The 15,340-nt window shown below is 48.4% G+C and overlaps 2 protein-coding genes across 4 annotated transcripts; both read right to left on the bottom strand.

Moving 5' to 3' along the window:
- Positions 1-82: 82 nt before the first annotated feature.
- On the bottom strand, positions 83-445 carry UCN (urocortin; the record flags this gene model as incomplete). Its single annotated transcript, XM_080925584.1, has 1 exon — positions 83-445. One exon carries the CDS (start codon positions 443-445, stop codon positions 83-85), a length of 363 nt encoding a protein of 120 aa, XP_080781710.1.
- Positions 446-2,567: 2,122 nt separating this feature from the next.
- MPV17 (mitochondrial inner membrane protein MPV17) lies at positions 2,568-14,852 on the bottom strand. 3 transcript variants are annotated; one of them, XM_080916560.1, is made up of 8 exons: positions 14,699-14,852; positions 14,202-14,276; positions 6,585-6,700; positions 6,277-6,369; positions 6,093-6,188; positions 5,844-5,876; positions 5,560-5,612; positions 2,568-3,262 (listed from the first exon to the last, which is right to left on the bottom strand). In XM_080916560.1, the coding sequence occupies exons 2-8, from the start codon at positions 14,269-14,271 to the stop codon at positions 3,193-3,195; spliced, it is 531 nt and encodes a 176-aa protein (XP_080772686.1). In that variant the 5' UTR covers positions 14,272-14,276; positions 14,699-14,852; the 3' UTR covers positions 2,568-3,192. The 3 variants fall into 3 exon arrangements, with proteins under 3 accessions (XP_080772686.1, XP_080772685.1, XP_080772684.1); XM_080916559.1 differs by lacking the exons at positions 2,568-3,262; positions 5,560-5,612 and adding an exon at positions 8,379-8,709 and having other exon boundaries at positions 5,867-6,188; positions 14,699-14,715; XM_080916558.1 differs by lacking the exons at positions 2,568-3,262; positions 5,560-5,612 and having other exon boundaries at positions 5,867-6,188.
- Between the last annotated feature and the right edge of the window lie 488 nt (positions 14,853-15,340).

The following is a 15,340-nucleotide window of genomic DNA, read 5'->3' as shown; positions in this document are numbered from 1 at the left end:
ACTGAGCCAGCTCTGGTTGTGAGCGCTCCAGTCCCGGGGTAGGTAGGGGAAAGGGTCAATGCGTTCGTGACCCCGAGGCCGATCACTTGCCCACCGAATCGAATATGATGCGGTTCTGCTCTGCTCGCTCGCGCTGGCTCTGTGTCCGAGCTAGCTCCAGCAGGGTCCTCAGCAGGTGGAAGGTGAGGTCGATGGACAGCGGAGGGTCATTCCGTCGCTGCCGCTTGCCGGCAGGCTCAGATCCCGCGCGGAAGCGCTCAGCTAATAGCGTGAGGAGCGCACGGGCACCGCCACCCTGATTCCTCACTCCGGGGTTCCATCGCAGATTCAGATCCTGGACCCCAGTCGCCGCCTCAGCTGCTGGGCTCCACTGGCTGCTCTCCGGGCGCAGCTGTGCCAGGAGCAGCAACGCTACCAGGAGCGTAGCACGTCCCCTCTGCCTCATGGTGCCGCCTGCTCTGGACACACAGGGGCAGCATAGGGTGAGGTGCACTTGGAGCTGTCGCAGGTGACATGAGCCCCTTCGCGCGCACGCCCATTGCCCCCGCTAGGACCCTCCAACTGTTGCCTGGTGTTCACAGCCTGCCTACCAGCCCCTAGGTGCTGTGCCAGTCCAGTTCCACCCCTCTCCCTCCTTCCTTCCCTCCCGGCAGGTCAAAGTGGGTGGGCTGAGTGCAGAGTCTTGGTGGTAAGGGAGCCTGGATCGTTGTTCCAAGCACTCACAGGTTATCGGAGTGTCTGTCCAGTGCAAGATGGAGCTCCAGTCTCTGTCCCCGGGGACGGGCTGAAGACTCCTTGGGGAGCACGGGGTCTGTCCCGGGACCGCCGCCAGCCTTATATAGCACCAGGACAGCTCCGACTGACGTCAGCGAAGAACATGAACTGATTGTAGAAACAATGACACTGGCAGCTTTGAGTCCAGCAGCTTCGAGCCCCCAGAGGGGCGCGTACCCTGACTTTGTGTCCCTGGAGCTATCTTTGGAAGCACCCTAGCTGTAGAGGGAGACGCTGGCGGAGCCATAAAGATAGATCTTTCCGGATGCAGAGTCCTTCCCTGACACAGACCCACCAGTGACTCCAGAACAGAATAGTCAGGCATTTCTATTCTCAACTACCGGGAGGGAGGTAGGACTGTGTGGCTGTCCGTGGTTCTGAACTTCTGATTCACAGCCAAGAATCTGGGCAGAAGGTCTGGGGAGAACCCTGGGCTGCTTAAATACAGTCCCTAGGCCAGCTACTGGGTCCCCAAATTGAGATCAGAAATGCTCTGCTAGTAGGGGTTCAGACAGCACAGTCCCACTCAAAGGCCCTCCACCCTAATAGGTCTGACCCATTCTACAGCAGTAGAAACTAAAATCTACAGGTCTCAGAATGGCATAAAAGGGTGTTCAGCTTTCAGAACTTAACACACCTTCTAAGTTTGACAAAGTTAGCTTTTTCTTAGGAACCACAGAAACTACTACTATACCCTTTTACCTTCAAGCTAATATCACCAGGTAGGGAGCTGGGGTCATGCTGGTGCAGCCTTTAATCCCAGCATCCTGGAGACAGAGGCAGGCAGACCTCTGTGAGTGTGAGGCCAGACGGGTCTACCAACTGAGCTAGCTCCGAGACAGTCAAGACTACACAAAGCAACCCAGTTTTGAACACCCCCACCAAAGAAATCACTAGGTAGGAAGAGAGAAATCTTTGGCCCAAGTTCCTGCTCTATCACCAACCTATGGTGTTGTCAGGTCCCCCACTTCTAAAACCATTGGTGTCTGTCTTCGTAAATGAACATATCTGAGTCTTCTGAAGGGTCTCACCCACTGCCAGCCTCTGCTGATTCCAGATAATAATGTATCTATTTCTGTGTATCTACATATGTATCCATAAAGTCCCTGACTTTGTGGAAAGGCACTAGGACCTAGAAAAGAGTGGCAGCTATTTCTAGTCTAGGGATGCTTGTTGCTCAGTGTTAGAGCACTTGACTAGGAAGCTCAGCACTGGACAGAGAGTTGTATCTATAGAGAGTGGGCTATTGGGAAGGAGGGGTAAAGTTGGCAAGGTCATGTTATTCTACAAGTATCTGTGGGGAATATACTACAGTCATGATGTACAGTCACGCATCCTTTTAGTCGGTGATGGCAACACACACAATGGTGGCTTCATATAATCGCGCAGCAGCATTAGTGACCAGGTCTTAGTGTGGTGCATTCTTCATGTGTCTATGGTGGTGCTGGTGGGCGCACACCGAGACAGCTGTAACAGGTACGCATGACTTGTGCAACTATGTGCAGTACATACAACTTAATGGTGAGCAACAGTTACTGGTTTATGAATTTGTTAGATTTTTTTAGAATGTTCTACATATGAAAACTGAGATCCCCGTTAAACAGTACACCATGTCAGTCCGGCAGCAGAAGATACATCTCATGCTTCTGCACTGAGAGGTCATGTTAAGCAACTGATTGTTACCATCTGTGTAAGTATAATATATTGTGAGTACACAGGGACAAAACTGCTAAAGAACAGGATTCTTTTTGCTTTGTTTTGTTTTTAAAAATTTATTAATTATATATGTGCACTGTCGCTGTCTTCAGACACACCAGAAGAGGGCATCAGATCCCATTACAGATGGTTGTGAGCCACCATGTGGTTGCTGGAAATTGAACTCAGGACCTCTGGAAGAACTGTCAGTGCTCCTAACCACTGAGCCATCTCTCCAGCCCAGGACACAATTCTTATATCGTGTTCTTATCAGTTAAGTGCAGGAATGACAGCAATAGTATAAAGGTCTTAGAGATCTCAAAAGACGTTACATCATTAGAGTAAAATGTGCTGCTTTAGAGTGGACACCCTATTCTGATCAGCAACCCCTTATCATTGAAACTGACACACTCCCTCCTTTTAAAGATTTCATTGTATGCTTAATTACAAATGCATGTCTATATGTTCATATGTACAGGTGAGTGCATGTACTCCAGAGGCCAGAAGAGCACATCAGATCTCCTGGATCTTGAGACTCGGAGTTGTGAGCCACCCGACGTGGGTACCTGGAACCAAACTTAGGTCCTCTGTAGAGCAGTCAGTCTGTGCTCTTACCAGCTGAGATCCTCGCCAGCCCTGATGTGCTTAGTTTGAGGGAGCTGGTCAAGCATTCCAGGGCCACGGTGCATCAGTACAAGGTGCAAACCATGGAACAAGGCAGGGTTAGAGCTGATGTGCCTTCCAGGATAGGTAGGAGTTCCAGACAACAGCAACACACTGGACAACGGCCAACCTAAGGGACAGAAATGCTTCTGTGAAGGAGAGAAGGAGCAGGGGAGAGAGAGAGAGTAATGGGAGGGACTTACTCAGGAAGTTCCAGGTTTGAGCCACATTCCTCTGAGCTCCATGAGTAGGGACTGTAAGTCCAGACCAGGAGACAACCAGTCCAGTCCTGCTCTGTCTCAGAGCTCCTGTCAGACGAAGGCCTCAAAGCTTAAATAACCTCCACAGTTCACACTGTTCTTATTTTGTCTGTGCATGCATGCACATGTAAGTCAGAGGACAACTCTGGGGAGCTGGTTCTCTCCTTCTACCATGTGGGTTCCAAGGAATGAACCCCGGTCATCAGGTCTGGCAGCAAGGGCTCTTACCCACTGAGTCATATCACCGGTCCACCAGCAGCTCTCTTTTAGCAAATGACTCGTCTATCTAGACCTTTCCAAATATATCTGTACACCTTATATCGGCCAAGATTTCAATTCTAAAAATAATGCCGTGCCAGTCATCCATTCATATTTTTTTCATATATATAGTTACCACATATTATATATAAATATTATATAGCTACATTTATATATGTGTGTGTACATAAAATTCATACACACACAGAGGGGGAGATCTCTTGTGGTCACTATGTCACCAAAGACAGTCTTGAACTCCTAACCTCCTGGTCCTCCCACCTTTGACTTTGCCTGGCCCTTTTAGAAGATCCGAGTGTGGCTCCCCACACCCATATCTGTCAGATCACAGTGGTGTGTAACTCCAGTCCCCAGGGAGCTGATGCCATCTTTTGGTGTCTATGCCCCTGCTCACCCATGTACATAACCACACACATTTAAAAAAAAAATTGTTTGCTTGTTTGCTTGATTTGAGACAGGGTCTCACTCTGTAACTTTGGCTAGCCTGGAACTTGCTCTGCAGATCAGGCCAGCCTCAAACTCACAGAGACACAGAGATCCAACTGTCTTTACTTCTGAGTGCTGGGGCTAAAAACATACATCACTCAGCAAAAAATAAATAAATATATAAGTAAAATCTTTAAAAAAACAGTATTAAAAACTTTAAATTTAGTTTCTATTTTAAATTCATGTCACTTTATCTATTTAAAAATATTTTGTCTTTAAACCTTTTTTTTTTGAACGGCTGGAGAAATCAACAGCACTAATTGTTCTTGCAGAGAACCCAGGTTTGGGTTCCCAGCACCTACATGGCAGCTCACAACTGCAAATTCAATTCCAAGGGATCTGATGCCCTCTTCTGACCTCCATGGGGTGCACATAAATTTATAAATGCTAAACATTCATATACAAATAAATAAAAGTTTTTTTGAGGAAGGAGCAAATGTGTCTCAGAAAAGCCCTGAATTGCCAGTCAGCTTTAGATGTTTGGTATGAGACAGGGTCTCTCTGTGTAGCTCTAGCTGTCCTGGAACTCACTCTGTAGACCAAGCTGGTATCAAAGAAACAGATCCACCTGCCTCTGCCTTCTGAGTCCTGGGCTGAAAGGCTTGAAGTGGCCGACCCTGCTTTAGTTTGAGAGTGCTACCCAAGACCCTGCTGTTTACGACCAGCTCAGAAGCCTGCTCCTGTCAGCTCTGTGCGACTGTGACCACATGGATTCCTACTCCCCTGTGCTCTCAAGTTCCCGGCCCTTCAAATGCCACTCTTACCATCTTTATTTTAGATTTACCTATTTTATTTTACATTTATGGGTATTTTGCTTTCATGTATGTGTATGCAGAACTCATGGAAGCCAGAATAGGATGTAGGATCCTCCAGAAATGGAGTTACAAATGGTTGTGAGACACCACGTAGGTGCTGGGAATCTAACCCCATCTGTGAAAAAGCAGCCAGATAGATCTCTTAATCACGGAACTATCTCTCCAGAACTTTTCAATTTTTTTTTATTGCTGTTCAGCAACAAGCTTTATTACCAGGACAAAATAATCCTCCACAGTGAGCTAACCAGATAAGGTTCCTTAGTCTTGAGTCTACCATCCTGTCTAACTTAGGCTACCAATGTACCACAGCCAGGCACTGTCCCTGCAGATAAGCCACCAAACATGGAACTTAGGTGGGACAGAAACAAGGTTTGTGGGGGCAGAAGCCTCCCAAGGGAGCTGGCAGGTCAGCCAGAGATACTCTAAAATGGCCTCCATAAAGGCTCAAAGGTTCTGAATGTAGCTCCTGAGACTCTGAGGAGACCTAACTAGGGTGAAGTGTTATTAGTTGGTCAAGGTTGGGATGGCCACCATTTTCTCTCTGAGATACCGAGGTCTTCCTTCAAGGGTGAGAAAGGGATCTGTCATACCTGTAATGCAGGGGGACCAGGTAGAAGTTGGCTAACTGCACAGCAGGCCAGAGCTAAAAGAAGAAAATGGGAAGGTCAGTAGTTGCCCCCTACCTGATACCCAGACTCTTATCCTGCCTGGCCCCATGCCACCATCTACATAAGAAAAGGCTGAAGGTGGGTGCTTCCCTGTGGGGAATGAGAAAGTGACCCTAACAGTGGATTCCTATGCTGTGAGGGCCCCAAGCTCAGGGCATTTCAGGACTGAAGGAGACAGAAGAGCTAGTTGAGAGGTCAATTCTTACATAGTAGTTGGTGATGAGGGCGTCAGGGTAGTCCTGCAAAGACAGGAAGGGAACAGTTAACACTTACATATCCAAGTAGTTGCCACATTCCTGCGTGGATATCATGCACAGATTCTGTTGCAAGAAGACACTTCTGGCCCAATCCCCACTAGGCTCCTTTCCTCCTGAGCCTGAGACTCTCTTGCTACATTGCTCCCATCTGTCTCCTAACCTTGGGCTAGCTGGCATGCTAGCCAGAGATCCACTCACCCGCTTCAGTTTGGCCCAATTGTCCTGGGCTGACATTCCATTGAGTGTCCCTACCAGTGGGAGAAAGCAGCCTAGGAAACATGGGGCAAAGCCCCCCTAGGGAAGAGGAGTCAAGTGAAAGCTCTGTGAGCTCCCAAGGCCCCGGCCAGTCTCCCCTTCCCCAGGCCCTTTTCTCTTAGCTCACCTGATCTAACAACATCTTCTTCACTGCATCCACCTTGGTGGTGCCGGGGATTAAGTGGTCCAAAGCCTTGTACCAACCTCCAACTACAGGGCCCTGAGAATAAAAGACAGGACAGCAGGACACAGTGATGGACCCTTGGCTTTTATAGTACAAGGCTTCTCCCCTAGGCAGCAGAAACCAACTCCTGAAGAAGGCAGACTCTAAGACCAAAAAGAGCACAGGCTGGCCTAGCTGGGAGAAACCAATGGAAGCCACAGGAATGAATCTCACAGCTGAGGCAATACAGTTCTACTGCAAGCAAAACTTACCACAAAGCCACAGCCCAGGAATACCATGGTCAGGGTCCGGCCTGTCTGATGTTGCTGGAGACCCCGCCTCTCCACCAGTTGCTGTGAGATAATGTCACCTATACCCATCAGTGACCCTGTACAAGGTACATAGGTGATGTCAGGACATCCCTAAAAGGAAAGTCTGTTGACCAAATGAGGCTTGGCACTCTGAGTCCTGGGGCTTTGTTCAGGCAGAGGACCCTTTTGCTGCCTTGAAGCCCTCTGCTTCTCAAGAATGGTGACATCTCTCGTGTGTCTTATCAGACACAGGGTGGAGGGTATGGTGGTGCATATCTGCCATCCCAGCACTTGGGAGGCTGAGACAGGAGGGCTTATGAGTTTGAGGCCAGCCTAGGCTACATAGGGAGTCTCAGACCAGTCAACACACAGTAAAAAATGGAATGAGCAGACCAGGATCTACAAACACACAGTAGGTTGTGGGAAACTAGGACTGAATACAGACAGAAGAATAAAAGCCTAAACTCCATGGCTAAGAATGAGGGGCTGGAGAAGTGGCTCAGCGGTTAAGAGCACTGACAGCTCTTTCAGATGTCCTGAGTTCAAATCCCAGCAACCACATGGAGGCTCACAACCATGGGATCTGATGCCCTCTTCTGGTGTGTCTGAAGACAGCTACAGTGTACTTATGTATAATAAATAAATCTTTTTAAAAATTATTTTAAAAGAACGAGAGGCCAGAATGGAGGTCTTTTGGAACATTCCACTTCAACCCTTATTCTAGAGGTCTGGAGAGGAAGCTCCACGGTTTCACACAGCTGGTACAACAGAGGCAGGGAATGTGACTCCTAGACACTGTCCTTTTGAGGACTACAAAATACTAACCGATTATGCTCAGGATAATGAGAGACACTCTCTCTCTTGCCAACCCAAAGCAAGACTCTGGCCAATGTCTTTGTTTTGGCCTCAGGGGTCTTTATTGGTAGAAAGCAGCAATCTTTCTAAAATGTGCTCAAATGGTGCCAGAGAGATTGTGTTGATATTAAAAGCCTTCTCCACAGAGAAGAGTCCTGGCCAACTATTACACACACAGACCTTTTTTATTATCAAGCCCAGACCCTCCTCTCTCACCCTTGAGCTGGCAATAGGACTTAGAGCCATTTCCCCTCAGACCTCTGCACCTGCTTCCCGCCCTGCTAACTGCACAGACACCTGCCCCTAGAAGCCAAGACGAAATTGGAACCATCAGTATTTAGAGCCTCCAGTTTGTCATGATGGTGTGACGGTTTCTTACAAACAGTCACAGGGCCGCTTGGGAATGACCGCATGATCTCCAGCTCGTCCATCCATCTCAGTGAGTAATGAGAGTCCCTTCCAGCCCCGAAGCTAACCACTGTCCCGATGCCCTCAATTAGCACTGCAAACACATCCTTTAGCCCTATTCCTTGTTCTGGGGCTGGCTCTGACGTCCATGCTGGCTGCATACTCAGCTCTGTTCCTCCCACGCCTTCTCCACAGCACTTCCTCAGAGCACTCTAGTCAGAGGCTGGAGGAGGTCAGGAGCTCGAGCTGGTGACAGATAACTCTCTGTGACTTGGGCAGCTGTCCATCAAGTGGCTCTTCCTCTCCCTCAGCATCCCATCCAGCCAGGACTGTCTCTCTTCCCCTAAGCCACCAGACAAGGTGCATTCTAGGATATGGTCAGAACTCCTGGGCACGAGGGGTGGCTAAAGAGCTTAGACATGGCTGTTTCCATTCCCCACACCTAACTAAGACCTTAAAAGATGGTCAGAAAATAACCAAACAGAAGCTTACAGCCTCAAACAGCAAGCTTGCTTGAGGGAAGGCATGATGATGTCAGGGAACCCTCATGTGCTCCCTGGTTAGTTAACACTTCCATCAGCCTCACCACCTCCAACTAAGTGACCAGCAGCCTGTGCTCAGGGCTCTCGTCGGCTCTCTCTCCTGTACTGAAGCCACGCACAAAGGGGAAAATGGCCCAGGCTCTTGGGTGATGAAGGGACAACAGTCCACTTTGATAAGATGGTGACAGTTCACAGAGCAATCAGTGCATCCTTGCAAACGATCCGAGAGGTCAGTAGTCACGTGCCATCTAACTTGGGAGTTGTGGAGAGAGGAAGTGACCCTGTAGAAAGTAGAGTTTGGATCAGCTCAAGCCAGGGGAACAAGGAGATCAGAGCACAGGCAGAGGCAGGCTCAGAGGCCACAGGCTACCAAAGGCTTCCTGGGCAGGCACAGAGGCGCACACCTGTAAGGTCAGCATTTGGAGGCAGAGGCACAGGACTGCTTCAAGCTCAGAGAACCTGGTCTACATAGTGAGTTCTAAGACCAGCCAGGGGCTATGTGGTAAGACTTTGTCAAGCAGAACAATACATAGAAAACACACAAACAAGGAGCTCAGTGGTTATTAGCATTTACAGTTCTTGCCGAGGATCCAGATTTGGTTTCCAGCACTCACATGGCAGCTCACAACCATTTCTAACTTGTTTCAAGAGATCCAGTAGCTTCTTCTGATCTGTGTGGGCACTAGACACAGATGTACACATATGTACACACAGGCACATATGTGTTTAAACATTAAAAAGCGCATTGTGCACACAATGCCCAGGTTTCTACTGCCTCTATTTCTTGTTACCCATGGCGGGGGGGGGGGGGGGGCAGGAATATTCTTAGGAAATAAACATATGCATATTTTCACTTCTCATAACTTATCAACAGTCATAGAAGCGAAAGGCCTGCCTAACTGGAATAAAAACCAGTTCCACGACTCTGAAAGCCTTTAGTCATTGAAAAAGGCCTCTCTACAATGTTCATGAGAACAAATGGTATCCTCTACTACAGGACTTGGTTGGTTGGTTGGTTTTTTTAGAGGTGAGTCCCAAGCCATATTGGAGTAGCCCACATGTGCTTGTATTCAGACCGTCTCTGACTCCTGGACTACAGGGGAATAGGGAAGGAGTCGTTCCTTTATTTAATGTGCATCCATTATCTGGTAGGTGCTGATTGTAACTGACTGCTTAGGGTGCTTGACAACCCTCCTCCAGGGAAGTGGAAATGTCTGGTACAGACTCTCAGACAGCCACAATATGGCATCTGTTAACTTCTTTCACACCCCATGTAAGAACAGGGAGAGGGAGTAGAGGGAGCGAGAGAGACCATTTCTGACACAGCAGTGCCTGGAAGCTATTCTTCTGCTCATACAAGATTATAGCCACTGAACCTACAGTAACTCCAGGACAGCCAAAGACTGAGAGTAAAGCCTGCATTCCAAGTGAGTCTTCAACAGGAAGGGCTCATACATTCAAACTCTTTATCTTCTTCTCTCCAGCCCAGAACTCAAACATCCAAACCACCCAACCTCTGGGTGACTTTAAGGACATTATCTGGCTAACTAGGATGGTATAGTGAACTGGTTCCTCTCTTCCTAGATGTGAGAGCTGGAAGTCTGAAAACACTTAATACCAGAGCCCTGGTAGGACAGAATGAGGGGTTGTTGGGCAGTGGTACCCCAAAGCCAGGCTGGGCACACAGCCTAGCAAGTGGTTCTGAGTATGATGACATCATGCCTCTGGGTAGGTGCCAGTTCTCATTCGTCACTCTCCGTGGGTCCAGGAGGTCGGGGAAAGAGATGCTTGGCTCTGTGCACTGCACTATTTGAGACCATTCCCTGCCCATGAATGGAAAAGCCCCGGCTTTCCCACCCTCTTCCCAGGCATGAGTAGAGCTGAATTCCCCGCTTTCCTTTGCTCCTACACTTGATTTTGCAGAGTCTTATGGACAAGAAAATAAAGTGTTGAAGGAAGATGAGAATGCAGATGCGCAGGGAGTGGCTTCCTAGAATGAGAGGAAATGTACCTTTAAGGAGGGGTCTTCAGGTAAAAATATTCCTGGCATGGAACCAGCAATGCTGCTGACTGAGGGTCCTTCTGGCTGGGGCAGAAGCTTGAACTGACCTAGGACCCAGGACAGCTGAAACTCTATTGAGAGGGAGCATATTCCCTGGGATGGGTCTGAATGCTCAGCTCACTCCTATCCATAAGTATCCATTGGAGAAAATGAGACTAAATGGCCAAATTTAAACCCACACCAGCTGGGTTGACAGTGTCCCGGGGCCCAAGTATCTCAAGTACAGGAGGCAGTGCCCTAGATTCCAATGCCAGCCCTAGAACTGACTATGTGACGTCCAAGTGCATGCCATACCCTGTCTGTGCCTCAGTTTCCCTTTCTGTAATTCCGAGTCCTGTGAGACTCATACTCTGGCTTAATTCAGGCTCCAGGGAAATCAGTGCCCACTTTAGCTGCTCTGGTTGCCTGCAATGGATGGAACCTGACCCTGGGCTCTGGGCCCACTGGAGTCTGGAAGAGCCCTCCAGAAAGGAAGGAATGAAGCTGACTCAGACTCTGCAGAACACACAGTCAACCTTTTCCTCAGGCTGCCCTGGTTGTGACTCTAGCTTGGCCCCAAAACTGGTGTATTAGACACTTCCGCTGAACCATTTCAGATCCTGATTCACCTGTCTCTTGCTCTAGTCACTACTGCAGGTGAAACAGACAGGCTTCTTTCAGGCCCAGCACACCCAGGCTCTCACTGTTAACACTTTTGGGGACTACACAGGTGTGAAAGCGTAGCAGAGAAGAGTTAAGTGTTCCCAGTGTGGGATGGAAGCTGGCGGGCTGAGATCTCTTCTGAAACCTACTCACCTGACAAGGCATTTCAAATCACTTCTTAAGTCAGTTCTGAAAAGCAGCTGGTTTAATAACGCCCCTTCATACCTGCTCTCCTTTCTACCCTTGGGAAGGATGACTTTCTGACCTGCACATAAGCTTCAGACCCTGCTTTTTGAACAACCAAAGCGAAGATACTTATCCATAAGCTGGGTGTGTGCGAGCCTATGATCTAGGCACTAGAAAGGCTGAAGTGGAAGGACTGGTGAGTTCAAGGCTAGCCTGAGCTATAGTGGAGATTATGATGGAAAATAACCAGCTGGGCACAGTGGCACAGGCCTTTAATCTCGTCACTCAGGAGGCAGAGGCAGATGGGTCTCTGAGTTCCAGGACAGTCGGAGCTAAACAGAGAAACCCTGTCTCAAACAAACAAATAAAACAAAGGCGTTTGCTATACACAGGCTGTCAATGATCATAGGAAGGGGCCAGCTCCTTGAACCTTCAAGTTTATTATACATTTTTTTAAAGTTCAAGTCAGTCCCAGGAGAGAACTGACTATATAGTCATGCAACCCACATGTGCACACACAGACATAATAATGTAAAATGAAATAAAAGTCACAGAAGGATGGCCATAGTGTCCAGAGAGTGTGTTTGCCCAGCATGTGTGAGGCTGGAGCTTCTGCTTTTAGTGCTGTGAATAGATAAATAACACGTCCGAAGCTTCTCTCGGAGATAATTCCCGTAACTGACCTTTTAAGTTCTAAATGAGGAAACTGAGGCCCAAAGAGGTTTATCGATGTGGACTAATTAGGCAGTTACTAAGTGCTATGCCCTGAGATTCAGATCTTGGCCTTCTAGCTCCAAGTCTGAAATCTTTGTTGTTTCTCAGTGTGCACGGTCCCACGGGACCTCTGAAGACACTGTGCTCTGACAACAGTCCAAAATGGTTAGGTGAGCTAAGCCCACCCCTATCTTTTACTGGTAGTTTGGTCTAAACACCCTGTCAGTAAAGAAGGGGAAGTCTGTGAGACTTACTGTAAGGCTACAGGCTGCTTCAGAAGCAGACAAAGATAAAGATGCAGCAGCTCTCGAAGTAACACATACACGAGGCCATGTAGAGAGCCCAGCCCAGGAAGACCAGGGACCCCAGCAAGCAACATTTCTGCACTTGTGCCCCTTGGAACATTAGCTCCTGCCTTTGTTAGCTATGGATCATTTAGATAGGGAAGCATGACTGTCCTTTCCTCTCCATTCTTATGGCCACAAGGGGGGACCTTCTATCGGGCAGCTAGGGTCCCTGCGGGACTCTGGGGCTGGGCGAAGGGCCCAGCATGTCAGTTCCCATCACAGCCACAATCCAGCATGAGTCACCATACACTCAGCCAGGTGAGTCATGCAGGCCGGACACTGAGGACAAGAGGTGGATGGGCATAGGACGCTATCGAGGGGCCAGTCATGTAGTTTCTAATGCTTATGTACTGCTATCTGCTAACAGGACCTCTGGTCTACCTGCCCTTTAGACTCCCTCTTTCCCTTCAGAAGTCCACGGCCCTCCTGAGAATATGGGTTCTTTTTCTAAGTGTAGGCAAGTCGTGTTTATTACCTGATTGCCCACTCATTGCTCTGATAATCAGAGGCCTGCTGATGCTTCCTCGCCCTGTCTGTCCCCTTGTACTAGCCAAAGGAAGGTGGGAACAGACATAGGAGGCACCTAGAGGAACACTGTGAAGCTGCTACTTCACTACTGACAGAGCAACAAGGCCCCAGTTACTATACTGAGAATATGTTTGTAAGAAAAGCCAAACAGTGATGTAGGCTAAGCTCAGGAAAGTGGTCATCTAGCCAGCTGTGGCAGCTTACACTTGTAATTTCAGCATTCAGGAGAAGGGACTGCTCCAAGTTCAAAGCCAGTCTGGCTACATAGTGAATTCCAGGTCAGCCTGGGCTAGTGTGACTCTTGTCTTAAAAATAAAAATAAAAATGAAATAAAAAAGTAGAATGTATGAAGCAAGGAGAGGGATCAACAGAGTGCTAAAGCTGGTCACTGAGTCAACGTGTTCTGTTTTAATATGACAAACTTCAGATACACGACTGGTTCCTACACTTCACAATAAAAAAACTTACAAAAAGAAACTAGAATTGATTAGTTCATTAAGTATTATATTCAGTATTATAGCACTTGTTAGATGTATGATTTAATGTGGACTCACTCCTGCTAACAGAACTTTGGAGGCTACCAAGAATATAGACGGTGTGCTCAGCACACTACAGAGTGTAAGAGGAAAACATTTAGCTTCCCAATGGGGTCTCTTGGGGGCAGTGCTTTTAAGAAAGGACTACTTAGGCTAGCAGCGGAGGCACATCCCTTTAATCCTACACTTGGGAGGGAGAGGTAAGGTGATCTTGCCTCCAAGTTGATCTCTAAGTTGAAGGCCACCCTGGCACACAGAGTGAGTTCCATGACAGCCAGGACCACACAGAGAAGCCCTGCCATGAAAAAACAAAACAAACGAAAACCATCACCTAAGTTTCTGAGGACTTTAAGTCTTGCTGGACAGACTATGTCTCTCTCTTTTTAGATTGATTGTTACCATTTTAAACTCTGTGTGTGTGGTCAGTGTGTTGGTTTGTGCAAGTAAGTGCAGGTGCCCCAAATGGCTGGAGGTGACAGATGCCCATGAAGCTGAATCTACAGGTGGCTATAAGCCAACCTGACACAGTGCTGAGTCCTCTACAGAACAGCATGTGCTGTTAACCTCTGAGCCATCTCTCTACCCCTCTTCCTGCCCACATATGTTTCTTAGAAATAGCTCACCCTCCAAAACAGACATCATAGGGAGAAAAGGAACACGTCCAGGGTGCTAAACAGGTGGGAATGAGTGCTGTGATATGGGCCTCTTCCTCCTCCAATCAGCTGCTCTAATTATACTGTTTCCAGAGTGACACTCACCAGCTGTCAGAACCTGGACTTTCCATGGATGTGCAGCCAGGGCTCTCTGGTATGCTTGCCAGAGTGCCATGCCTCCTGTCAAACCAAGAGGAGAAGTCACTCCCACTGCCCCTCACAGTAAAGAACATGCCTGCCATTTCTTTATGCTCACTCTCCTTACTTCCAACATCTGCAAGTGAAAGAGGCCTCAGAAAGGTTGCTTACTGGGCCATGTCCCTGACTCGTGGTCACTATACAACTGGAGAAGAGGCAGTAAGGTATTAAATCCTGAGGTTAGACTTACTCTGGCTTCCATCCAGTTTGGGTTCCACCCCCCCCCCCCAAGTAAACAAGATAGGTCCCAAATTCAGACTCAGTTGGAATTAATCCACATCCTTTATGAGTGCAAGTACACACCAGAAATAAACCAAGGACCTGGGTCTGTAAAGTCACATGACCTGCAAGAACTCCAGGTCCACAGTGCTTCAAGCCAGTGACTGCCAAGAACCTCCACTCACCTGAGTGCCAGCTCTGCGAGGAACCGTCTCTCACGTGACGGAAGTTGACTCATGGACTTCCGTATGGAGCACCGCCTCTTCCGTCTGCCCGCAGGCCGGGCTGTTGTTTGGACACAAGCAGTCCGCCAGGAATGCAGGTGGGTGGGGCCTTTGATACCCGTTGGAAGGTGGCTCAGCCGGCCACCTAATAATGTGCAGCCCTGTTCTCAGGGACTGCACGAAACCTCGGTGTCGGGCAGTCTGCTTCCCTGTAACTCGGCTCCCCACCACCACCGAACCCGTGCTCCCAGACTATCAGTTCAATCTGTGTCAGTCTCCCGGAGGTGGCTAGGTCTGGATGCCTTTTCCAGTTTGGAAACTTGATTGCTGGCTTAATGTAGATGTCTGCACACGTTGTATTGTACCCAAGCTCCCAAGTGAGTGGAACTCAGATTTGTTCTATTTTTGTTCTTCATACCAAAACTTTGTTTTTGAACAAGCAGTCAACGTTCAGGAGAACCTGAGAGCCAGTGTGCTAGCTGTCTTCTCAAGGCTGCTCAACCTTGATCATGAGTTTGTAAAATGACCCAGCTTGCAACCAGGGCTCCTCGAATTCTAGGGGTGTACAAGAGGGGACTCAATGGAGGTTTTGTTTTATAGGTT

The sequence above is a fragment of the Micromys minutus genome (genome assembly GCF_963924665.1).
Source record: "Micromys minutus genome assembly, chromosome: 1".
In the NCBI taxonomy this organism is placed as follows: Eukaryota; Metazoa; Chordata; class Mammalia; order Rodentia; family Muridae; genus Micromys; species Micromys minutus.
The sequence above is the reverse complement of the archived record's forward strand: the minus strand, read 5'-3'. Positions and strand labels throughout refer to the sequence as shown.